At 41.7% G+C, this 26,439-nt stretch overlaps 1 protein-coding gene across 1 annotated transcript in view; it reads left to right on the plus strand.

The window, feature by feature from the left end:
• SYNRG (synergin, gamma) overlaps positions 1-26,439 on the plus strand; it is a 32,078-nt gene that overhangs the window by 562 nt on the left and 5,077 nt on the right. Inside the window, exons 2-16 of the mRNA XM_010012632.1 lie at positions 684-802; positions 2,391-2,521; positions 2,856-2,961; positions 3,562-3,673; positions 5,456-5,680; positions 7,224-7,301; positions 7,982-8,178; positions 8,357-8,605; positions 9,465-9,601; positions 12,045-12,163; positions 12,342-12,404; positions 14,655-15,605; positions 23,936-24,526; positions 24,880-25,043; positions 25,759-25,812. Coding sequence (XP_010010934.1) covers positions 684-802; positions 2,391-2,521; positions 2,856-2,961; positions 3,562-3,673; positions 5,456-5,680; positions 7,224-7,301; positions 7,982-8,178; positions 8,357-8,605; positions 9,465-9,601; positions 12,045-12,163; positions 12,342-12,404; positions 14,655-15,605; positions 23,936-24,526; positions 24,880-25,043; positions 25,759-25,812 — 3,296 coding nt within the window. The remainder of the gene's footprint in view (positions 1-683; positions 803-2,390; positions 2,522-2,855; positions 2,962-3,561; positions 3,674-5,455; positions 5,681-7,223; positions 7,302-7,981; positions 8,179-8,356; positions 8,606-9,464; positions 9,602-12,044; positions 12,164-12,341; positions 12,405-14,654; positions 15,606-23,935; positions 24,527-24,879; positions 25,044-25,758; positions 25,813-26,439) is intronic.

A 26,439-nucleotide genomic window follows, 5' to 3' on the forward strand; every position in this document is an offset into this window, starting at 1 on the left:
AGTTTCTTATGGAAACCTCAGGGACTGATGTATGGATCATCCCCCAGTGTGTTGTGTCCCTCCTGGAGTGCTTTCTCCTGTGATGTTCAGTTATGCACGGTTATAACTATCTCATGGTGTGCTGGTAACAAGTGTTTGGTAACAAATCACAGCAAAATGTGAGGTATGAAAATACTGCAACATAATCCACTTGAATCCAGTGAATTAATACATTCCAGCTTGATTTGTCCAATTCTGTTTAGCTGACAAATCCTGCAACCATTGTAATATACACAGTGGGCTAGTGAAGCTACAGACAAGTTATCCAGCCAGATCAGGGTGTGAAGCTGCTTTGTGAAATGATGAGTTTATTTCCCAAGACTTATCTTCAAAAGCTGCCAGTTTGTCAGTTTCCCTCTTCAAGAGGAAGAGGCAGTTACAGCACCAGTCGGCCTGGTTAATTACATCTTGTTAGCTGGAACTGACCCTTTCAGAAATCACAGGGCAAGAAACCCACAGAGAATCCTTAGGATGGTGGGAGGACTCATCAGCTTAGTTGGTGGGAAAGCCCATAACATTTCTTCCCTCAGACTGATCAATTATCCAAACAGCCCAGCAAGACAGAGCTCTTTCCTTCCCTTTTCTGGCAATTAAACAGCTTTAACACTAACTGGGAGCTTACCTTGTTTAATATTTCCTTGTAGGGATGATTCCCATGCAACAGCAAGGATTTCCAATGGTTCCTGTCATGCAGTCCAACATGCCAGGCATGATGGGGATGAATTACGGTTCTCAGATGCCTCCTGGACCCATGACCATGCAGGTGAGTGGCAATGAAATGTGGACTGAAGTGAGATAATGTAAAGAATGATTTCTGATAATTTGAAGAAATCTCCAAGTTTCATTGGGATCTGGATAAGAGACAGTGGGGGATTTTGGCACACATTACTCATGTTGTGGAGTTGAGAGAAATGAGGGTGTAGCATCACTAATGTTTAAAGTAACCTGGATGTTATAGCCAACTCAGATGTCAGAATCTGAACGTTCATTTCATTATATGTGCTATGACACCAGGGTGTGATAAGAGAAACATGGTCTCAGAACAGGAAAGGAAACAAAAGCATCAACAAGATGGTAAAAAGCTACCAGATGCCACCTCCTCCAAAGTGTGATTAGTAATAGTATTGAATTGTTAAGTAACTATAATTCAGAACTCCCACAACACACCTCTTCTGTCTTCTTAATTTTACTTTGTGCTTTTTCTTCCTTTGCTTTATGTACTTACTGTTAAGGTGGTGTCTTGGTGAGACCTTCATAAGCTGATCAGAAGTGACTGGGTACACAATCTGATTGTGACCAGTTCACTGGATGGTCTTATGCTGGAGTTCATAGAATGGAGTTTCCTGAGCGTAGGTGGCAATTTCTAAGCTTTGTTTTTAAATACCTTGGTCTAGGGAGCAAGGAATCTCTCAAATGTGCTGGGTTTTCTCCGGTTCTCCCGTTTGTCCTACTTCCTATGTTTCATTCGCATTCTTTTTGTTGCCTAAAGTAACTTTGTCTCTAACTCTGCTGTTGCTAATTGAGCAGTAAGAGTGAAAAATGAGTAGCTAATATGTTTTTACTCTTTTAATATTTTTTTCTTTTTTAGCACCATATGTGCTTATGTACAAATTTGCACTCTGCTGAAATGGAATGTTTTGGCATGGCTCTGTAGCCAAACTGCTAAGTGACAAATTGAGTTTCTCGTATCTTGCCATCTCTTTACCTTCCCTTCCCACCCCCTCCTGGAATTTTGTGAAATGTGTAGTAGGAAGATTGAGAGCTCGTCTAAAAATAATAAACAACTTTTGTTCTCTTCTTACGTGTTCTGATACCAAATACAAAATGAGTGGTAAGAAAAGTAAATTATTTTCTGGACCCTTCTATTTTAAGCAATCTTTGCTCCTATAACTGTACCAGAATATATTTCTCAGCAAGTGTTTCTCATGCAGACACAGGTTATTGAGACAAGCCTGCCCTTGGCTTTTGTTGTATAAGTGTCTTCCTCCCTTGAACCTCTGAATAAGCTGTTTGTGAAATGACCAGACCACATTTTGTGGCATCCTTTGTTGGTCAGGAGTGTGCACCTCCAGCAGTGAATTAAAAGTGCTATGTGACCACTTAGCATAGGAAACAAAACCCCAGACCTCTAAAATCCTTGAAGAACTGCAGCTCGAGAGGGAAGAGTGCCATCTACTGAGGGACCAGTGCTCTGTGCTGTGGCAGGGAGTCTGTGCTGCTCATCCAGCTCTTAACGCTCTTCATTTTATGAGATTCTCCCTAGTTTGCAATGTGTCAGGATGTAATTGCCAGAGCTTTGGCTTTTTCTATGGAAAAGAGTAACCTTGGGGTTGTTACTTATTTTGTTGTAGGGTGGCATGCCCTTAGGGCCAATGCCAGCGACTGGGATGCCTTACATGGGACAGGCTTCTTTCCTGGGAATGCGCCCAGCCGCCCCGCAGTACACCCCGGACATGCAGAAGCAGTTTGCAGAGGAACAACAGTAAGTGACACTTCTCTGGCTCAGGAAATTCTTCTTTTTAAAGGGGGAGGTGTGCTCTGGAGGGGAGGTCCACACAGTAAATATATTGATAGTTCCTCTAGAGAAGTAGTCTTTTTTAGGGCTGTGGAATGTTGTTGAGATCATTCCATTGCATTTGAAGGCATCTGTGAAGTTACTGGTGACTGTCTCCCAGCTCTGAGAAGAAGCAGAAATGTGCACACAGAGCCACCTGAATTAGAGACAGAAGAAATGGAAAAATCAAGCAGAAGTTTGCCATGAAAACTGTAACGAAAAAGTGGTTTTAGACTTACTTTTTAACATCATTTTTCTTCAGGAAGAGGTTTGAGCACCAGCAGAAATTCTTGGAGGAAGAAAGGAAACGACGCCAGTTTGAAGAGCAGAAACAAAAGCTGAGGCTCCTAAGCAGTGTGAAACCTAAGGTATGTCCTCAATAACAACTGCAGTGTTTCTTTCTTCAGGGTTGTTTTTAATGGCTTTTAATGGGATGATCTTTTTCAACAAGCAGATAAGTGGGGAACTAATATGAGACATCAGATGACATCTCAGAAAGCATCTGGAATAGTCAGTACTTTCCGCACTCTTGGTCTGGTGCTGAAAATGAAATAAGCTCAAGAAAAAATAAACCAACCTGGTGTGTAACATTTGGGACCAGACTGAGTTTCTGGAACGTGGAATGTTTGGTTTCTTGTTTGTTAACTTTGGACAAAGGTTTGGACACTTATGATGAGCTCAAAGTTTTTTGTCTACCAGAATACAAATGCCTGAGTAAGGTTTATATATTGTTCTTGTGCTTAAAGCTTTGCCTAAAGACTGAGGAACACTGTTATGGTGTAGTCTGCAAAGGAAGAGCTTTCTAAACATGGGAGTTAATGCTGATGTGCTTCAGGAAGGCACTGCTGGAGAAAGAAGGGTTGAACCTAGCAGCAGGCATTGCTCGTTTTGTACTGAAGAAGTGTGGATACTGAAAGATAACTGAGATGATCTGTGAATGTTCCAAAATGTGTTCTGTGGTGTTCCAGACAGGTGAAAAAAGCAGGGATGAAGCTTTGGAAGCCATTAAAGGAAATTTAGATGGGTTTTCTAGAGATGCTAAAATGCACCCAACACCAGCAGCGCATCCGAAAAAGCCAGGTTTGTCATTTTTCTCATCTTCCAATGGAACTAAACCACTAATGTTTGAAATCCTCAGCAGGGGAACTAATTCCAGGAAGTATTTTCATTTGATGGTACAAAGTGAGTGGATTAACTGGGTTTTTAAAATAAAGTGTCCTTCTAGCAATTGTTTGTTACGTAAACTCTTTGTCTCTACTGTGGATTTGCTCTTTGATAACTTTGAAGTTACAGGTGACTTCTGACAATTTCACATTGCAGATTTGCCCATCCTGGACCAGTTCTGTTAAAATAGGTAACTATGGAAGGGATCAAGCAGAAAATTGTCTAAATGAATAGACATTTCTTTTGTATCTTAGGATATATTATTGAGTTTCTGAGGATAAAACAGTCCTTTGAGGGAGAACATCCCCCTGTGCAGATCCCTGTTGTGTCCAGTTTGAAGTAGTACCTTTTGATTTGTTTTGATCCAGTCTGTTTAAATAAAATACTTTCATAGCCAGTGTTAAGATCCAAGTTTCAACATGTTTACATCAGAACTCTGGGAGAGAAGATGCACGGTTGGAAGTGGCTGCTCAGCTTTACCTTATGTTTTTGTTATGCTGACAATAACAACCTTTCACATTTCTGTCAAGTGATGCATCCATTGCTGCTCCCTCACCCATTTGCTATGTATTCCTAGTATTTGCCCCCTTTCCTCCCTTTCCACCCATGAACCTTTTTCCTCATCACTTTCCATTGTGTGTTCATTCCATTTTACAGATCATCCCACATCATCCCATTCTGCTGTATCTGTTTCCCACTCTGCTTTTGTTGATGATGAAGAATTTAGTGACTTTATACAAGGGCCTGTTGAAATCCCCACACTGGTGCCTCAACCCACCTCTCAGCCTTTTCAGCCTTTCCATTCTGCTGCTGAGGCTGGGCAACTGCTTTCTGAAAAGGCTGTGGTCCAGCCTCTCCCTGCAGCCCAGACTCCAGTGTTACCCATCCTGCATGGTACAACTGGGCAGGTTCCTTATTTTCCTACCTCTGCATCTTCACCCAGTATCCATAAAACAGGTAACTCTAAAGTATGTTTTTTATTACATGTCACCTTCTGTCATAGAGCTACACAGAGTCTTTACTTATGTTGTTGGGGTCTATTTTAGTCTGGCCAGAAGAAGTACTATATAAGTAATTGAGTAGAAACCTGCTGATCCATGGGAAAAGGTGATTTAAGTCCCCTTCTTCCTCCCCTGGAACTGCACGGTTCTAAGGCAAGTTCTAAAAGCAAGTCATGTATCCAGACATTGCTAAATACATATATGGCTGATCTCAAATTAATTAAGTCTTGTGCCTAGCATCTTTGTAAGCCTGTATAGTAGAGAAAGATACAGGTGAGATGGTGGTATGAAAAGTAACTCTTATGCTATGTGGGAGCACTTGTGTGCTTCCTCTCTTGGAGGCTACATGGATATTGGTGAGATTAATGTGAAGAATTTTGCAGGGGTAAGTAGATACTGGACACTTCTGCTGATGCTTAGATGATTATGCAGTGATAATCCCAACAGAAAATAGTTTCATGTATTCCTTCTACTTGTTGATTTTTGTTTGTTGCATTTGTTGTGTATCCATGGTAAGTAAAGGGCAGAATCAGGCTTTAGAAGTGTTTGCACAGGGTGCTATTGGTCTGAGCTGGAATGGATGCTCATCGTGATAACCCCTCAGTGGTACCAGTAACACTTTTCCTTTGAAAGTGTGGAATTGTGATGTGGGTGCTTGATAATAAAACATAAATAATTCCTCCTGCTGTTTATTCAGGCTCTTCCTTGGAGGAAAAAGTCTTAGATAATGGCTCAAATGACTCTGAACAAGAGCAAACCACACTTAAAACATCTGAAGTTGGGCACAAAGCCTCAGCTGCAAGCCAAGTTCATCCCAGTCTAACCATCAATGACTGGGGGGTTGTAGGTGGCCAGGAAAGTGGTACCACCGCTGCAGAGATGCACAAGGCTTCAGAACAAAACAGAGCAGTTGAAGAGTGTGGTGAGCAAATGAAACATTTGAGAGAATTTACATCTAATGAGTTGCTGCTTGGATGCTAACACACTGTGCACTAATTCTGAGGCCAGTCCTGCACAATTTTGCTCTGAATGCCTGCTTGAATAATACATCAGGGCCTCCTGCTCCTTGCTAAAAGTATAACAATGATTTTGCTCTGACCTTTTTCCACGTGAGTTTATTGCTGTAATCACTTTTAACATGTGTGTTAATCAGGTATGCTGGTTTCAAATGCTCTGTCCTCTTTCTTGGGGGAAGGAAAGATGTGCTCTCTGAGGACTTTTCTCATTTTTATGTAAGGAAACTTATTCCTAAAGGTGGTCAATGTCGTGATGGGTTTTCATCTTTTAACTGAGGAGGATACAACCTTGTTAGGTTAAAACTCTTAGCTAGGTAATACTTGTTTCTCAGACAATTTGCTGCTCATATGCATTATGTCTAAAACTACCTGTGCTGTGGGGATCCAGGTTTCAAAAGCTGGACTCTTAAGCGAGTTTTAGTTCCAACAGCAATTGGAGCTAAACAGTTCCAACTAAATAGTTGGCTATTATCAAAGTTTTTAGTATCTATCAGCTAAATATAGTTGAGAATTCCTTTTCACTTCTCATATTATTTGATTTTGAAGAGGCTGAATTTTGCCAGAGAGATTCAAGGGTGAGAAGCAAGACTCAGTAGGATGCGGAAGTGTACAGGAGGGTCATTGAAGCTGAAGGATAATGAGGCTGGAGGAAGTAGCAAATTGATTTTACTTGGCTGGTGAAATGGAAGGAATTGCTTATATTAAAATGTGCTTGGAGTTGTGGGATGATCAGGACTTAGACTGCAGCCAGGAGAGAATCCATGTGGAAGATGAGGAGATGCAAGGGCACTGGGAAAGACGATGAAATCTGAAATTATTCTGATTTTTGTCAGATCTCCATCCAAGATGAGCATAAAATCTTCTCAGGGAGACTAGATAGGAAGTGGAACTGTGAGACTGAGGGAAAGAAGGACATAGCCACAGGGAGTAAAGTGTGGTAGGTCATGTTGTCGAAAGCCTGCAGTAGTGAAGGTGGCTGTGACATCTTCTGGATCTGAAGACCAGAAGCAACGGGGCAGTGGATAAGATCTTGCTGAGATTCATCCTGTTTGTGGATTCCCCCGATAAGGATGTTCTGGTGGTAGGTACAAATTAATTCACTCCACAAGAAGCCCTAATAGCTGCTATGAAAGTTCAAGAGATGATGAGACTTGAGCTTCTGCACAACTGGAAATTAAGAGGGAGGCAGATGAGGAGCTCCTTATTTCATTATGTACGTAACTATATTCTTGCTGTTACTGCCAAATCAGTCTAGTTATTAGGTTGAAATACATACTCCTGCAGTAGCTGTTTTTCCTCTGAGCACAGTGATTCCTATCTGAAATCTTTGCCTGAAATGCTAAATAATACTGACCACCTATGATCTAGTCTCTTAAGATCTTTGTATTCTGGCCCTGTATATCCTAATACAATTGTCTTTCTTTTTCTTCCTGAACGGAACACATTTAGGAGTTGGAGTGTTCCCGTCCCAGGACCCAATTCAGCAAATGATGCCTCCTTGGATTTACAACGATAACTTGGTCCCAGGTAAACAAGAAAGTGGCATTTAGCCAAGCAGGCAACACAAGGTGTGAATGTACGTGAGCTGTTGTTGGTGCTTACTGAGCAAAGTGTTACTCTCCAGTCATCAGCTGAATCCTGTGTCTTTGATACGTTATGAATTTATGGTGGCTTTATCTGCATTTGAAGAAGTGTGGGTTGTATTCATGCTAAATGTTTAATCTGGAATTTGTTATGCCAGCAGATTAGGCTAGAAGAGCTTGTGTTGCTGTGATAATACTGCTTTTATAGGTAGTCTGGGTTTTGGCCTGTCTTGTAATTAAGCAGGCTCATTTCTTAAGGCTCTTTATCTTGTATATGCAAATAACACAGTAAATAGAAAATGAAATGCTGTAGTAAATATTGATTACACTGAGGTCTGAATACATAAAGATGTTACAACTATATTTTGTATGGATTATCCTGCAATTTCATTAAAGAAACATGTTTTGAAATAGAGCATTAAGTGTATTTTATATGAAATATTTCTTTGTGTTAAACTGCGAAGATCATTCCATAACATGATGATACAATACAATGCCAGTTGCCTTACCTTGTACTTTGACTATTACGAATTTGATGTGATATTGAGACAAAACAGCAAAGTAATCTTGAATTCCCTTGAAACCAGCAGTTGTCTCTGCCTAACACTGACTCCTTCATCACAGAGTTGTATAAGAAAATTTTAGAAACCACTTTGACTCCTGCTGGAATAGATACAGCTAAACTCTATCCCATCCTGATGTCGTCTGGATTGCCCAGAGAGACCCTTGGACAGATATGGGCTCTAGCCAACCGTACCACCCCTGGGAAGCTCACCAAAGAAGAGCTCTACGCTGTCCTGGCTATGATAGCAGTAACTCAGGTATGGGTAACACTCTGGAGATCAGCATGTTTTGATTTGGAAGGTTTACTTGAAGCTTGACCAGTACCTGCTTTTCATGATTTCAGTGGCACAAGCTAGAAACAAACTGGGAATGCAACGTGCCTTTTTGTTGATGTGGACATGTGTTTATGGTTGTCTTTGTTTTTCTGCCTTGCAGAGAGGAATACCTGCAGTGAGTCCTGACGTGTTAAACCAGTTTCCAGCTGCCCCCGTTCCTACTTTAAGTGGATTTCCAATGCCGCTGCCGGCCGCAGTGAGCCAGCAGCCTCTGCTGCCCCCTGCGCCGCCTGTCTCCATGCCTCTGAGCATCGGGCCGGCCGTGATGGGGATGAGCATCACGGCTCCGGCGGGCGGAGCTGCAGCACAGCCTTCCGGAGGCTTCCTCCCGTCCTACCCGCCCAGTCAGGTCAGCTCGCTCTGTTACGTGGCAAATCTGCCTTGTCCTGGAGAGGGAATTAGCCTGGCTGTCAGAGAGCTACGTAGTGACAGCAGGCTTAGAGTAAACAGCAAAAAAAGGAGCTGAAATCCAGCATGTGACATCCGAAAACGTGAAGTCATGTCACTAAGGAGCATAGAATCATAGCATGTGCTTTTATTTTGTCCATTTCTTTCTGGTGGCATTAGGAGAGGTACAAAAGCATTCCCCGTTACAAACTAGTTGCATTGAAAGAGGATTTTAGTTGTAGTTAGGATTTTGTAATGCACATTAAATGGAATTTTAGGTTAAACTACACAACAGACTCTATTAGCTTGTAAAATAAGTCAGACTCTTCAGGAGAACTGAGAACTATGAGAACATTTGGTTTCCAGCACTGTAAATCATGTGGGTGATAAATTTTGCTCTTTGCAAATATGGTTCATCCTTCTTCAGAAAATATTTCTTCTGATGCTTTTACTGTGTGTATTGATTTTAAATTATTGATTGATTTTAAATTGTTAATGTTTGTCATGTATTGAAAGATGACATGGCTGTGATGAATAATACTTGTAATGTGAAAGGAGCAGAGTTCCTTCTTCACCTGTTCTTTGTGCATACTACTTGTAATCCCGTACACCTTGCGGGTGTTCGGAGTTGGGTGAGGTGCAAGTGAAGTGGAAACACTGACCATCCTAATTTTGCATGCTGATGTTGAAAGGTTTTTGCCTTCTCTTGCCCTTTTTTTTCCCTCCTCTTATGCCAGTCACGCTGCTCTGAATTGCTTTCGTGCTATGTGACAATTTGAAAAGACAACAGAACAGCAATTTACCTGTTGTTTGTAATTCAGGTAGTAAAACCAGAAGATGATGACTTCCAGGAGTTCCAAGATGCTTCAAAGTCTGGCTCACTAGATGACTCCTTCGCTGATTTCCAGGGAGATGTGGCTGGCTCCTCCAAAGCAGCCAGCTCCCAGCACCGGAGCAGGTACCACATCTTTGCTTTCCACCCCTTCAGTATTTTAGAACACTCTTAAGAAATGAAATGTTTTCCTCTTCTGTGGGTAGCTTTCTAGTCTGTAATTTTCTTCTGTCACCTGACTTCTACTCTGCCTGTTTCTTTTGAAGGTTGTTACAACCACAATTAGGCTTTCTGAATCAAAACTGGCATTTGATGTGCCATAGGTGGTTGGCCATTCTTTAGCATTCTAGTCATCATGCTGAGGTAAATTGCACATACAAGGTATGGGGGTAGGTTCTCAAGTGTTTGTACTGTTGCACAGGCAATTGGAAGTTATTTCATACTGTGCATTCAGGGAAAATCTTACATAAAGCTATTCAGGAAACATACACTGGGATGGAGGAGTTCTGCTTTTAGTGTGCACTTCCAGTAAGTGTGACTCCATGTTTGTGGGAGTTAATAGAAACCTTTTGTTGACATCAAGTTCTTTCTTCGGGCCCTGAATATGGACCCCAAAATTGATGTAAAGACATCATACACTTGACATCATACGCTGAAATGACTGAGAACTCCAGTGGACAGGGGGTTTGTTCTGTTGTTTCTCTGGCCAGTGCTTTAACTTTCAATAAGTGACTATAAATCTCAGTTGAAATCTCATTCAGACTTCAGCAGACTTGGCTTTTCGTTTGGGAGACTGCCAGAATGTAACTCTGGATCAGGGAAATTTTGTATAACAAAATAATTGAGCGTGTTTATTCCCTTGGAGAGTTTACAATTAATCATTCGGAGTCCTGTGATTACAAAATTTCAGTGTTGTTTCCTTTGGCTGCACATGGCAAACTTTCATGTGCCTCCCAGGTGTCTAGTTGTGGGCGCAGACCTGTTCTGTGTCTGAACTGGCTGTTCCTAGTTGCAAACAGAACTCTTTCCAGGTAAGCACAGATGACCAGTTGCTTCCTCAGCAGTGACGTCAAATGGAGATACTAAAACAGATTGTTCTGTTACATGGTGCCTAACAGCATTCTCTGCAAGGGATGTAATTTGGCTGATGTCAGTCAGTGCCATGTGTTGCTGAAGATGCTCTATTTTAAGTATATCTTAATTTGAGTTAGATGGCATTTTGTAATTAAAGCTGTTCTGCTGCTCAAAGTTTTACCAGGAGCATCGTTTGTAAATTCCACTGTGGAAGCAGGGAATCCAGCAGTGTTTCTTTTTCACTGCAGCAGCTCTCTTCATTCAGTTGTGCAAGCGTTCAGTTTGGAACAGAATGGTACAATGAGCTATAATCTAATTGCTTATGGAGCTTTACTTAAAAAACACCCATCTGTAGAGCACAGATGATTAAGCATTACATGTGCCAAGATTGCATAGCTAATAGCCTGGTTTGCAGTGATGTGAAATGTAATTATATTACCATGAGCTATATTTTGACATTGCACTGCCTGTCTGCAAGCACCACAGACCATCATTAGCACGTGTGTGCAAGTGCAAGGTTTGTGTGTTGCTTGTAGGCTGCTGATAAGGAGATTTAAATGGCTCTGGTAAGATTCTTGCTTCAGGCCGAAGAACACAGTAGAAATTCATTCACATTTTCAATGTGCATAGTGTTGAATGACATGAACTAGAGGTAAAATGCATCATTCATATGTAAAGGATGATGTTGTGTAAAGCTGCCAAGGTCTGATAAGGGGCCTTGTGTGGAGGGCAAGCAAAGCTCTCACAGAATGGCTTCTCAATCTTACAGCAGTTGCTACATGGTGTTAAGTTATTGTGGTGGTTTCACTATAGAAAGTAGAATGTGTTTATGTGCAAAAAGATTGGCTTGTGGAACTGTAGACTAATCCTTGGGTTGCTGATTAGATAACTACCTGCACTCCCTGATTTGCCCTGACAGAAATTCAGAGTTAGTTTACCTTCCTTTTGAACAGTGGTTCTGCTCTATTCTCTTAATATGTAATGAAATATAATCAGAAGTAGATAAGCTGAAAGCATGGAGCTGGTAAAATACCATGCAGTTTTAACTCTTTACTGTATCTAGTCCTATCAGGGAGAATTGTCATTACACTGCCCTGGGCAAACTGATACGTGATTCCTGGGGTATGTCTATGTGCACATTCTCTCCTGGGTTGAGAATCCCTGTGAAGTTCTGGAGTGTTCTGTTCATGTTTTGCACAAACTAGAATCAAGAATGGTGAAAATTGACTTCTGGCTTAAAGAAACAAGATTAGGTGAGATAAAGTGTGAATTCACCCGTCAGTTACCAGCTGCCTGTGTACATGCTCTTCTTATTCCCAGCTGATACTGAGGGAGTTACATCAGGTTCTTGATCAAGCACTCTTTTGGGTACAAGCTTAGGTTTACTGATCCAAATTGCGTAGTCTTAATAAGAGGTTCCTTCAGATAAAACCTGGCAATGTAGATTTCTTACAGATAAATTAAGGATCTCTGCTTTTATCTCTTTTGTTTTTAGTGTTCCTTCTTTACTAATGCCACTCCCAGGTAATAAGACACTCTCATCAACTGATAAGTATGCTGTGTTTAAAGGAATTGCAGCTGAGAAGCCTTCTGAAAGTACCACTGCTTTTGGAGGTAAAAGGAAAAATACACAACCACTATAAGCAATTTATTGTAACATGTCATGTATCTTGTTTTTGGCATTGGTAAGATATTAGTATTTAAAATACAGAGCAATTATGCCAGTATAAAATTTGCAGTGTGGATTCATAATGCCTTTTTGTAAATGTGTTTCTTCTCTCATACTCACTAGATGGTGGAGACAAGTACAGTGCTTTCCGTGAATTAGAACAACCAGCAGAGAGCAAATACTTGGGTAAGCAAATACTGAGGTAACTTATGAGGGGTTGAGCTCTTCAACATATTCATTATATCTTTGTAGCAGTTCTCTCTGAGCTGCAGAATCTCCATTGCTGCAGTGCTAGAATAATGGTTCTTCTGCTTCCCTAAACAACTTAGCAGGAAGTATCCTGAAAAAATAGTGCAATATCCTATTGGAACAATGCACAAATTGTATGTCTAGAAGATTGGCATCTCTCCTGGGTGCTTTTGAATTTTTTTCTAAACTAATGCTATGGTTGGAATTCTTTCACTTTAAGTAAGGAATCATATATTCTTAGGAGACAGAATAAGATGCTTCTGGACAAAATTGCAACTTTTTTCTATTGTTAGGGCAGAATTTAAACTTTTCAGTCGCTGGTGCTCTAAGGATAAATCAAATCCCTTATATTGAAATTTGTGGTTAACTGGTTTTGATTGGGAAAAGTAAAACCTGGGTGGTATCTGAGGTACAGCGTCTGTGTCATACAAAAGCAGAGTCTTCTTAAGCCTTTACCAGAACCATCTATGTCTAACTCATTTATGCAATAGGAGTGATAATATTGTCTTTTAATCAGATGAGGAAAACAATCTCCAACTCTACTTTCATATAGTATCAATAGACAGATGAGTAGGTAAACGAATTACTAACTTAACCTGACTTCACAGATTTATGTTGTACCCAGCATTTTGTTTCATTATTAGAAAACAACTTTAGATTCTAGGATAAAACTTCTTACCTGAGTTCACTCCTAATCTTTATTTGTCACAGGCAGAATTCTGTTCAGACACTGAGTTTCTGTAATGAACTCCTGTAATGTTTTGGGAGGTTCTCATGCTTAGTACCTCTTCAGGATTAAATGCACGTAATGAAGTGAAACAACATTTTATCTCTTTTTATCTCATTTTATCTTCATACATGTTTAAACATACAGAAAATGACTGTATTTGCCTGTTACCCAGCTCTGACCACTCTTAACCCTTTCACCAGCTTACATTTCTAATGGAAAAGTTTGCAGTTCAGCAGTAAGTGTAGTTTGCTGTGATGTGTTAGTTTTGAGCAATGAATAGCAATTCCATGAATAGTTGTATTGTTGCTGGGCCAAGTGAATTGACTTGGAGGGGAGGGAGAATGGAAGCATGTGTCAGGTATAGTCATAGTCCTGTACTACTGGTATAAAGTTATAAAGACTATTCTTTTAAGTCTTGGTTAAACACTGGTGCTGAAGAATTAAATGTTAATGGTGTGCTTCTAAAGTAAACCAAAATCTGTTTATTGGACACTTGTCTTAAAGCATGCTCAATACTTTAAATGACAAGTAGTCTATGTACATGCTGGTGAATGGGTTAAACAATGTTTTTCATGTTCAAAAGAAATGGCTTTATAAAATTGTGTATGAACAGGAAAAAACTTACAAAATCAGTACACCAAAATATTTATGTCAATTCAGTGAAAATATGGTTACCTAATGTTTAATCAGGTTTAAATTACAATCCTTACATAGCATGATCTTACACTCAGTGGGTAGCTGAACTAGAGAGTGGCACATCTTAAGATTAATCGTGCTCACTTTCATGTGAAAGTGTCTCCAAGCTTCTTAGTAAAGCTGGAATCAGTCTTAGCAGGAGCTGGGAGGTGCCTGGGTTATATTGTATTTACTGAAGTTCTGCTCACACACTCTACAGTATGTTTAGGTGAATCTGGCTTCAGGGAAACACGATAGATTAGAATGAGAGCCTAAAAATGTCGTAACCCTCTGCTGACATCCCATAAAGAAACTGCAGGTGGGCAATCTTTTGAAGGGAGGGGGGAAAATTGCTTCTGTAAGAAAGCAAATACTGAATTGATGTAAGTGAAATTCAGGATTACATCCCTTGCTTGGCAAAGATGAGGATGAGGTGGGAAAAAGAACATACGTGGGAGCTGAATAAGACAGATCACCTTTTGCATCTGTTGGTCAAGGTGTGTTTTGATATTAACTCAGTGTAAAGGGAGTGTCATTGTGACTTTGAGGCTGTTTGAAAGACATAAGTGTTTGCTGGAATGACTGTTAGAATTGCTGACCTTGAAACCTGTGGGGGTCACAGAAGTTGAATTTGCAGTTCTAGGTCTTAATTTAAATAGTTTGCATAAAGACTTCTGACATTGCATGAACTAATTTGCTTGCTTGCTTGCATGGTGTGAGTGTGATGTATTTGTTGTCACTGCAGTGACTTAATGATTGTTTCCTCTTTGTTTTGCTCTCAGGAGATAACCTTGCAGAGTTCAAGCCTGCAGGATCCGATGATGGTTTCACCGATTTTAAAACCGCTAACAGTATCTCACCATTAGAGCCACCTACAAAAGACAAAACGTTCCCCACATCCTTCCCTTCTCTGCCCGTTCAGTCCAAACAGCAAACACAAGCAAAGACCTCTTTGAATCTAGCAGACTTGGATCTCTTTTCCTCTACTGGAGAAAACAAGCAGCCATCCTTTCCACCCGCATTTAACACGTCAAAATCGGGCTCCTTTCCTCCACCACCCCTTCCAGCTACCACTGCCCAACCAGCACCCAGCAAAAGTTCAAGCTTAGCTGATGACTTTGGAGAGTTCAACCTTTTTGGGGAATTTTCTAACTGCTCATCAGCCAGTGGACAAGATGACTTTGCAGATTTTATGGCTTTCAACAATAGCAGTGGCTTTTCCGAACAGAAACCAGATGACAAATACAATGCACTTAAGCTGGAGCCTGGTCCTGTTCCTCAGCCTGGCTCCTCTGCCAGCACGGTGAAGAGTGGGCAGAGTTCTGCCCCCACTGCTACACCCACCAAATACGATATCTTCAAACAGCTTTCTCTGGAGGGCTCTGGAGGAGGCTTTGAGGAGGCGAAGGACAACGCGCTTTCTTCGGCGAAGAGCGATGATGATTTTGCTGACTTTCACTCTAACAAGTTTTCTTCCACGTGCAACAGCGCAGAGAAGTCCCTGGTGGACAAAGTTGCAGCTTTCAAGCAGGCCAAAGAAGACTCTGCTTCAGTGAAGTCTCTGGATCTTCCTTCCATCGGAGGCAGCAGTGTTGGCAAGGAGGATTCTGAAGACGCGTTGTCTGTTCAGTTTGACATGAAACTGGCTGATGTGGGAGGAGATCTTAAGCATGTCATGTCTGATAGCTCTTTGGATTTGCCAACAGTTAGTGGCCAGCATCCACCAGCAGCAGGTGAGGAACTGGTTAGATTGCTCTGGTAATGTAGGTGGTGGAGGTTTCAGTGTTCTGTGTGCTAAATTGCAGTATTATGCACTGGTCTTTCAGTAGTGAAAGACTTCTCAGCCTGTGTACCCGCTAGCCAACAGCCCCTTGGCAGGGCAGCATTTCTTTCTTGTCTTAGGAGACTATAAATAGACTGAACAGTTTGAACTCCAGGCCAGTTTATTTTTGAGATTTGACATCATCATACTGCTGGTACCTGTCAGCTATTGTCACTTAAGGGATTTGAGTGGAACATTTTCCAACGCAAACGATGTCATTCCATTTGCATTAGCAAGAGGGATGGCAGAGTCTCACTTTAATCTCTTGGATTCAGCAAAGCATTTGGCTTGGGGACTTCACCCTCTCTGTGCTTCTACAAGGGTAGGCAGAACACTAATTTGTGCTGTTAATAAATTAAGCTCTTTAATCAACACCACAAGTATATCCCCAGTACCGTGGGGCTTAACTTCTGCAGCCAGTATTTTGCAGGACTGCAGATACAAGTATTGTAGAATTAAATCCCTCACTGGACTCCTCGTGCAAAGGGCCTGTAAGTGCTACTCTCATGATTGGTGACTCCAAAACCTAAATTTAAAACCATAGGCTTTTATTTGTCAGGTTTTCACCTTCTTTAATTCCCCCGTGTGAAAGTCCTCCTGAGGGAGTGACTTGACCAGCTCCGATCCAATCACGTATCATCAAATACCCCAAGTGTCCTGCTTTGTCTTTTCATGTGTACATAGGAAGGTGAGATGTAGTTAAATGTTCTGTGGCCTTCAATAATACTGGAACCATTACTGTGTTTTAGCAACAAGTATTATGCAGTGAGAGGCTTTTCTGAGCATGGGGGGAGCGTACAAACTGTAACTGTAAAAGCTGTTACTGCAAGAATTGGTTATTTCCATATGAAAGATTTCTTCCATTTTTGCAGATAGTGGGTAGAGAAAAATACACAGTACTGTAGTTTTGCATTCTGTGGTACTTTTAAGTAGGGGAGAGAGTTAAGTTGGCAACTTTGATGTGGAATATGCTCTCTAACAGGGTACAAAATATCAGGAATAATTTATTAGCAAAGACATTTAATTTTCCTATTACTGCTTGGTACAATTCCAAGTCGGGTGAGCTGTCAAACGTAGCACCTCCAGTGTGGTCTTGAATGTTTACTTTGGTTTTGAAAGCACTTTTTCCTAGTATTTTTCTAGCCTCTTTCGGTGGTAGTTTGACTTCTGTAGCTCTTCTACAGGACGTGAGCTTTTGCCACAGAAATCAGTGATGAATAATTGCCGTTTGTGGCAGGACAGACTCTTTCTGGTTTGTTTAAAGGGGTTGGCCGATCATGTGCTTGTTGCTGAACTTTTGAACTCTGAAGTATTAATTAGAAGCTATTTTTATTGAACTTCAACAAGTCTGTATTCTCCTCTGGTGCCAAGTGAGGTGTTTTTCCATAGGGAGAGTTTTACTCCATTTAGCTCTGTTTGGATTTCGTAGCGGAGCGTGCTCCGGCCGACCCGTTACGAATACTTGTGTGCTCACGTGTTCCTTTCTGTGTGTTTGATGCATTTCAAGCTATGAACTGCTGATGTTCAAGCCTTTTTTTTTTTTTTTTCAGTTTACAGAAAGTTAAAAAGCAGATTTCTTTTTTCCCCTCTTAATTTTCTTCGATCTGTAAATCTAATGTCAAAAAGGGACAGTATCCCTTTGCCATCCTCGCTGCTGGGACTAGTCATTGGGAGCTGTATGTCTGCAAGCACCGTGTAACATCCCCAGTGAAACAGCAGCAGCACAGAGGTGCTGATAAATGATTTGACTTTTCTGACACACTCACACAGAGGTCTTTATCCTTTGGCTATTGAGATTTCATGTTGTGTAGCTTCCAGGTATGGGCAGGTAGGTTGCTTATGCTGGGAATTAGAAAGAAATCACTGAGTTGCTTCCCAGACTTTGGTCTCTGAGGGAAGAAAGGTTTTCAGTTTTGCTCTGTCCAAAGGGGATACAGTCTCTTTAAACTTTGCTATAATTCTTTGTGTGGAAGGTAGATGATACTAATGTTGCCTGATTTCTCTTGCATTTACTTCGTATAACCCTTTGAGCACTGGCTGCATGCTGTTAGTTTCAACCAGGCTGCTTCTTTTAAGCCAAATTTATGTTTCCCTCTGAAACAAAAGTCACATGAACCTGATTTATTCTGTGTCCTGCCAAATGTTGCAGCGAGAACATACCCTCACAGGGGTATTCTCAAAGGGTTATCCATTTGCTGCACTTACCAATCTGTAAAGTACCTTTTTCTTTGGCATTATTGGAGATCTCTGTATATTTTAATCAACTTCAGGTTTTTTGCTGCTTTTCTATTGTCTGATTTCAACTAAACATTTCCTGTGTGAATGTGCCTTTTCAGATCTGCTTTGATATCTCTCTTCTGCAAGTATTGACCTGCATGCTTTATTCTGATAACGCCCTTCCGAGCTCCTATGTATCACTATCTTTTGTGATCTGTAAGTCCTGCTGTGTTAATAAATATTATCTTGGCATATTTTGAACACGTGGGGATGTGTGTGATTTGTTGCAAACAGCAATGTTGAAAAATACAAAGTTTAAAGTCATAGTATCCCCTTAAGCTGGCGGGTGCCTTTCTCTTGCAGAGCAGCGTATGGGTGAGTTTCTTTGTCCTCTTCCAACGCTCTGACCTCGCTCCCTGTACACTTCTGAATCTTCACCTATCAGGCTGAATAACATTTGTCAAAAGAGCAGGTTTGGAGAGGGGTTGAACAGAGGAAATGTGTGGCTGGCAGAGTTGTTGCTGTGCGTTGGTTTCAGGGTATGGTGTTAGTACGGACTGAAGACAGAGAATGTTTTCTCTGTCCTGTTGTCTCCTCATCTGGATTTCCCTGCTGCCAGCCAAGGTAAATCTTTGTGAAGGAGACCAACTGGAATATGTTTTGCTATCTAGGCTTTTATGAGTAGGAGCCCATTAAACAATATTCAGTTATTTATTTAGCTAATCTAAAGAGAGTTAACCAGTGTCCCAAAGTAAAGCACTCTGTTTCCTTTTTCTGTTTGGGAAGTCCTGCCTAACTAAACATTGAAGCTTCCAAACATGAATGACAGCTAACTTTAAAAAAGAAAACCCCAAAGCAACACCCTCGTCCATTCTGGAGAACCAGTAGGTTATGTCTACCCCTAAAGCTTTTTAAACTGAAGGCTTGAATATAAACCTGAGAGACTTAATTCTGCAGGGCTCGTGCTGTTTGTGTTTGTTCAGCTAATCATACCTGGAGGAGGGAGACTGATGTTTATGACTAGTCTTTCTTACATTTTTGTCCAGACTTGACAGTCAAATTCACTCACTTGCTCTCATTTATTATAGTTCTGGAAATAGAAGAGCTTAACAACACTTATTTATCCTGTGAAGACCTCTGACAGAGAAAGGTGTGTGTGTTCCTGAACACCTTCCAAGCAGTCACTTCTGCGGGACCGAGCTGCTCTGTCTCCTCTTCCAGTGCAAGCTCAGGGGGTCTTGATTTTGATGGCAAATGTTGTTTATCATGATATTTAAACCATAACTAACAAATTCTTTAATTCCATATGGTTTGAAGGATTTTCTCTCTTTTTTCCTTCATTTTAATTTATCTGACAGTTGGCAGTCTTGATGATTTCTACCTTAGCAGCGCCAAATTGCTGTTCTTTAGCAAAAGTGAATTGGGTTAACTCCCTTATCATTAATGCTGTTCCTGACTTCACCAGATGGGCCTGGGATTTTTCTGATGGCCGATAGGCATGACACACAGATGGCAGCAGTGCATACAGGCCTCTATTCTTCCAGGTCACATCTCCACTTTTACCAGGGGATGCCTCACTGGAAGCACTAAGGAGGTGGTGCCCATCCCCATCCAGTCTCTGGACTTCTTCCTTGGACTGCTGGTGATGTTCCCAGTGTAACAGCTCTGGGTGTTCTGCTATGAAGAGAACTAACCACCACCTGCACACCCCCAACAGAATCCCAGCCTGATTTGGGTTGGAAGGACCTTAAAGCTCATCTGGTTCCAACTCCCTGCCACGAGCAGGGACACCTTCCACTAGAGCAGGTCGCTCCAAGCCCCTGTGTCCAACCTGGCCTTAAATGACACAAGAATTATATTTATTCATTAGCATTTCATATAAACTGAAATGTAAAGGCTGAAAGTCTCCCATCCTGGTTAAAACCACTACATGGAGCACAATCTTCTGAATTGTCTTTTCCAGTTTTCTTTAGAATATCACTAACACTGTCAAGGGTTTTCCTTAAATGATTAAACTGTTGCCACTGAAGCCTCCAGCTTGTAAATTGCCTCCAGCCATAACTTAATCTGTGGTTGCTGAAATAAATTGTTGTAGTTGGCTCAAATGAAGGATGTCAAGTTTTCCTGTTAGATGAGATAACACTGGGAAACAGTGTTATAACTGTATTTCAGCCTGTCAGTATTCCCTGTACATTCCTTGGCAGTTCTTGCTTTGCCTCTCCCCAGCACTGGTATGGCTGGCTTCTAGTTATCCCCAGGCAGGTTGGACTATGGCTTTGGTGGTTCAAAAGGGGTGGGAAGTAAGTGGTAAATATTTCAAACCTCTTGCTTTGGAAGAAACACAAATTGGGTTTGGTTTCTGAGGCTTTTGGAAAGCTGCTGCACTCCAGCATGGCACAGTGAAGATCACTTTTTCCATTCTTGGTCCATTAGAAAATAGTTTTAAGGGGGGAAGAAAGTGTGGTTATGTTGTATGTGAACGGATCTGACTTTGGTTTTTACAGGGACACGTGCACCCATCCCTCCCTGCCCCATCTAGAAGTGATCTGAGCATTAATACCCAGTGTATTTAACCTGGGGGGTGTTTCATGGTCTCACCAGTGCAAAGCTGACGGTGCTAATGACACGTGGCTTTATTCTGAGTAAGAGCTTTTGGGTTCTGATAACAAAACTAAAATCTCTTGTTATTTCTGAAAGACAGCACAGAATTGCTGCCGAGATTACTAAGGAATGCTGTTTTATGATGATCTATTTCACTGAAATGTATTGATACATCTCCTGGGGTAGGAATATAGGATTCCAAAAGCATGATCAAGCCAAGATTTGCCCTCCTTCGACAGGAATTTGCTGTATGCTCTCCAAAAGAAGCTAATTCAGAAATCACTTCTAACCTCTCAAAAAAAGATGGCACGTCCCCAAACCAAAGCATTTCATAGAATTTTGAATTCGATGCTTCTCATCAGTTCAGATTCTGTTCTTACTAAAAGTGTCCTCCAGGAGGAAATGGTGGTAGCTCCGTAGCATCTCTCTTCATCAAGTGGGATGCTTAGTTAGAAGTAATTAATTGTAATCATCTCTTGCTTTGCAATAATATTACTGATGCCCATGCATCTGTCCAAGTTCTGAACTGCCATACCAGCAAAAGGAAGCTTTTATTCCACCAGAGGCTGGAAGTGCAGCATTGTAACCAGAGCTCTTTTATTCATCACACATACCTGGGCTCTTTAAGAAAAAGGCTGTTGGAGGAGCAGTTCTTAACACTGCTTTGTTATAGCAAAAAGAGTGTTTTATTAAGATACCCACATCACGAAGAGCTCTCTAGGGTCAGCCAAGGAGTGCTTTTCACATATAAACTGCTGCTTCACTTATTAGTCTGGTGGCAAGTTGCTCTGCTGCCTGGCGGGGGGAAAGCTCCTCTCTTCATTATGCAGCAGAGGTGCCATGAGCTCAGATAAACCTTTAGCTTTGCCTTCGCTGTGGCAAGGGTTATGATTTTACTTCCTCTGTTCCAAACCATCCAGCCTGTGGGAAACAATTCTCTGAAGTGCAGGGCACAGCACAGCAAAATGTTGGGTTTTTTCTCAGTAGAATAAAAACTGATGAAAACCAACCATTTATCTTGGATTATGGACAGTTCCACGTTCTTATGTTTGATGCTTTTCAATAAATGGCTTTAGCACTGTGTTAGCTGTAAACCTTTTGTCTCTGAACACAGTGTTTTTCCTGTAATATAATGCTTTTAGGAAAGTTTATTCACCAGAGTAATCCTTTAATAACTATCCAGATAAATGTACTGAGTTGATCTGTGACATTTCATCTCAGCCCTTGCACCTGTGCAGATGGGTTCCACATCTGCATGAATTCACCCACTGAATCTTGGCTCTTCGTGTGTAAATAACTGAAATCCTGTTCTGCCTTCCCTGCCACGACCTGCTGATTCAGGACTTCCACTTCTGACCCTGCCTGTCCCTGAGCCGGGATCAGGTCAGGGGTACACCGACCTGGTCTTTCAGGATGGGTTTTCAGCTCACTCTTCCCAGTTATTAAAGAAATAGGATGTGAATGTGCAGGTCTTTGCAGTAGGGTCATCGCTCTCTCTTTGCGTTTCTCTTTGAGCACGGAAACAACCGTGATGCTTAAATCTTTGCTGGGTTTTGGAGTCAACACAAGCTGGAAGATAAAAAGAGGCTGCCTCGTACACTGTGGTGTTCTCAGGATCCCAGGATTAATTACAGTTGGCTAACATTTTGGAGGTTATTCTGGCACTGCCTTTAATGCTAATGAAGCTTTCATGTCACTTCTTTAAACAAACCCGTATGTTTGAGAGCACAAGGTGTGGTTTCTTGTGATAAATTACTGATCCCCTGCAAGTCAGCTCCTTTTCACCCCAGAGCCTTCCTCCTCTTCAGTGTTGCCACAAGCAGGTGATTTCATCTCCCGTCTGCTTACGCTTCCCTAAGCTGCTTGCTCTACACATTTAATATTCGAGTGGCACTTTGAAACCTTGCTGCCTCCATGTGAGGTGTGAAGGTTTGTTATTGACGTGCTGTCATGTGCAAATGCAGCAGCTGCAGGAAGACTGTCCCTTAGGAAGATCCGATAGGCACTGTGCTGTGCCTCGCTGGCCCCTTGCAAAGGGCCTTTTATTGCCGTAGCCATTAAACTCCATCATTACATTGTATATTTTAGGGATTTTTAATTAGCTCTGTATGTGGGTCATGCCTGGAAAGCAGCCTAAAGCACAGTGTGCTCCCCCCTTCCAGCAAAATGAATAAATGAAGGCAGAATTGTTTAACAAAACGGCTTAATCCTCAGGCTGGGGTGGCCAGATTGACGAAAGGCTGGTAAATCAGCTTGTTCCCACCCGGGCTGGGTGCAACCCGAGTTGCTGCTGCCATGTGCCAGCCAGTTCAGACCAGAATGTTTATCTGAAGAGTCTCGGCTAAAACAGTGCAAAGACAATGTATTTTCTGGTTTGGGTTTGCTTTACCTCGAGCCTATTTGGCCGCAGGCACTGAGCCGCGGCTGAACGTCTAATGCAAGCTGACAATTGGTAATGCTGGAAAACAGATGCCAAATGTAGTAGAGTAGAGGTTGGTTTGTTGGGGTTTTTTTAGTGCTTTAATGAAAACCACCCAGCCCCTGGCTCTCTGTGCCTTCACTATGGATCAGTCTCAGGCTTAAACAGGAAAGATCAGTGAATGAGTAGCGGACAAAGCCCAGCAGACCCTGGTCACTGTGCAGGCTCCTTTGCTGGCTCTAATGCAACCAGGTTATATCTCATACCTGCTTATGGCAGTGAGAAGAACCTATTGGCCCATATGATTGCCAGGTGAGTATGAATGTTTGGAGCTTTCTGCAAAATACCTGGATTTCTCTGTGTTTACTAGTTTGTAAAAGCTAAACCACGACCTTTGCAATATTCATGTCATGTAAGTTGGCCGCGCAGCGCTGCAGTAACTGAGATTAGCAAGGGGTTTGAAAGTTCATGCAGCACGTTTTTTACACATTAATTTTACTTCATGCTTTGATACAAATACAGTGCATTAATGCTTTATTGGAGGGAATGGGAAGTTAGCCCAGTCTTCTGTGTGGCTGGGTTTGGTAAGATGAAATAACACGTTAAGATGTTTGAGTTGCTCATGGTTGAATTTAGATCATGGATTGTGCAGCCAGCATCAGAGAACTGAACCAGTGATCTGTGCACTCTGTACTGTCTAGTTATTTTATTAGTGTTTCTTCACTGCCTGTAGTGGGATGGTGACTTTCAGCTTAAAATATAAGACAGCATTCAAAGGTCAAGGCTCACGTTTATTAAATGGAAGGGCTTTTTACCAAAGGCTTAGGTATTTTTCAGATGATTTTTGTGCAAACTCTAGTTTAAGCCTCACTGGAACAACAATTCACTCTGTGTGTTCTTGCAGTTCTTGAAGACCCTGAGCAAGTTGCTGTTGTTTTTATACAATGTACAGAGATTTAACGTTTGAACTTCAGCTTCTAATTGTAGGGGTTTGTTTTTCTCAGATATAGATGACTTAAAATGTGCCCCATTTGGAAGCTATAACAGTGGGTCTGCAGTCAGCAGCCTGGCAAGCTATGACTGGTCCGACAAAGAAGACATTCAGCAGGGCAAGAAGCTCTCCTCCTTAGTCCAGTCTTCAGGAAGTGGATCCTCTGCGGCTACTTCTGTCCTTCAGAAGAAGGAGACCTTGTTTGGCAGTTCAGAAAACATTACCATGACAACAGTTTCCAAAGTGACAACCTTTTCTAGCGAGGATGCTTTACAGGATGTTTCCTTTGCAGCCTTTGCAAGCTTTAAAGACCCCATTTCCAGTGCTCTGGGTGAGGATGACATCGGAGACTTTGGTGATTTTGCAAGACCTCCACTGGAAGCACAGGATGCGGCAGCTGACACAAACCAAGAGGCAGATTTCCCTGGTGGTGGGGTCTCCTTGGAGCTGCGAAGAGAGTCCACAGATGACTTTGGAGAGTTCCAAAGCGAGAAGCCAAAAATCAGCAAGTTTGACTTCTTGGTGGCCACTTCCCAAGGCAAGGTGAAATCTAGCGAGGAGATGATCAAGAGTGAACTGGCTACTTTTGACCTGTCTGTTCAAGGTAAGTGTGCTCAGGGTGGAGGACGCTCACGATGCACGTGCTTATCAAAGACGGGGTTTTCTCATCAAATTACAAATTAGCTGATGGGGATTGCTCCAGTGGCTACTGGAAATGAGCTGAATCTCTCATTGATTTTTGTGATATTTGGACATCTTCGTTCTAGATCTAAAGTATTTGTTATGCCAAAACCTGTGAAAATTGAGGAGCTGGGGAAATTTGCACCAGTCACCGATTAAACAGAAAGCTTTGTTCTTCTGTAGTATTAGGGCAATCCTTGATGCCAGTTTATTCCTTTTAAATAGCCTGTGCCTTTATGCATAAAGGAAAAACTTGTTTATAACTTCACTTTTTAGGGTCTCATAAAAGGAGCTTAAGCCTCGGAGACAGAGAGATAAGTCGCTCTTCACCTTTACCAGTCTTGGAGCAGCCATTCCGAGATCGTTCAAATACTCTAAGTGAGAAGCCTGCTTTGCCTGTCATCAGAGACAAATACAAAGACTTGACTGGGGAAGTTGAGGTAAGGAGTTACCTGGGATACAAGTAAATTGGCAATGACTTTCATCAGTGTGGCATCGGGGTGTTCTGTATCTAACTGTGACTTTCGCTGGTTGAACTTGGGGTGTGATTCTAAGGCACAATCTGGGTAAGGTTAGATGTTTTCACTGGAAACTCCTCATAAAGGAGGCTGCTTCTCTCCTATTCTTTGTGTCTGGTGAAGTGGGAGAAGTGCTGTTGCCTGAAACTCAGAATCACTTGACCTTGCAGTCTAAGCCTGTAACTTGAAATCAGTTACAACTTGAATCTAATTCCCATTTTGGCACTGAGACCATTGGCTTTGGGAAGTGGTTTAACTTTTTTGGCTCTGAGGTAGTTATTTCTCTTGCTTATCTTGAGACTAGATGGTATAAGGACTCAGATTAAATTCTGCTAATCTAGAACAGCAGACCTGTAACAAATGTGTTGGGAGTAGGTATGTGCAATGCAGACCTTTTACCCATTCATCTGTGTTCTTCCTTTTGAAACTAGTTAAGACTCCCAGAAACCACGTTTTAGAGTTCAGGTGCAAAGAGAATATTTAAAGAATGGGGGGAAAAATAGGAATAGGTCTGTTAGAAGCTTACATAGCTGCTCTGCAAATAGTCTCTTAAAATACCTGTCTACTGTGTGTCTGTTGTGATAGGAGAAAGAGAAATGTAGGAACAAGATTGAGACTGTCCTTTTCTTTCAAACAGGAAAGTGAGAGGTATGCGTATGAATGGCAAAGATGCTTGGAGAGTGCCCTGCAGGTAAGTGCACAGCCTCCTCCAAAACCCTTCCTCCTTCCTGTAGGTACCACCTTGCCCACTGTTTAAGGCCATACAGGCATAGAAAAGGAGGGGAATCAGCCCTTTTTAGAAGATTACAGCTTCTAAACCCAAAGCTGTCATGCAGCAGAAGCGTTACTCCCTCACTTAAATATCCTGTCCTAATCTCCCTGTCAGTTGTGATTACTTTGGCTTTTGCCTGCAATTACAAGTTAACCAGTTACTGTGGTGGTCCTGTGTTGGGTGCCTTGTTCAGGGCACTGGTACCAGCACCTGGCTCATCAGCTCTGCTTGAGAAACAGGCTTGGGGCCATTCACAGCCACCTCAGTGTTCCTTAAAATCTCTTCTTTGCATTTGTGTATCAGCCAAAGCTGTGAATGCTGCTATTAAACTAGACAGCAATGCATGTAACTCTTCAAACTATTATTCCAGTAATGAAAAGATTTGGGGGAATACATTAAGGTTTTAAATGTTCATATTTTCCCCCGATCTACTTACAGTTATAGCTTGAATACATAAAAACATGTGATGGAGTATGGCAATCATTTATTTAATTTGCCTCCTTTTTTTGCATAATGGCTTCTGTTGGGGACAATCTTGTTGGTAAT

Source organism: Nestor notabilis, unplaced genomic scaffold (genome assembly GCF_000696875.1).
Source record: "Nestor notabilis isolate BGI_N333 unplaced genomic scaffold, ASM69687v1 scaffold23170, whole genome shotgun sequence".
NCBI lineage: Eukaryota > Metazoa > Chordata > Aves > Psittaciformes > Psittacidae > Nestor > Nestor notabilis.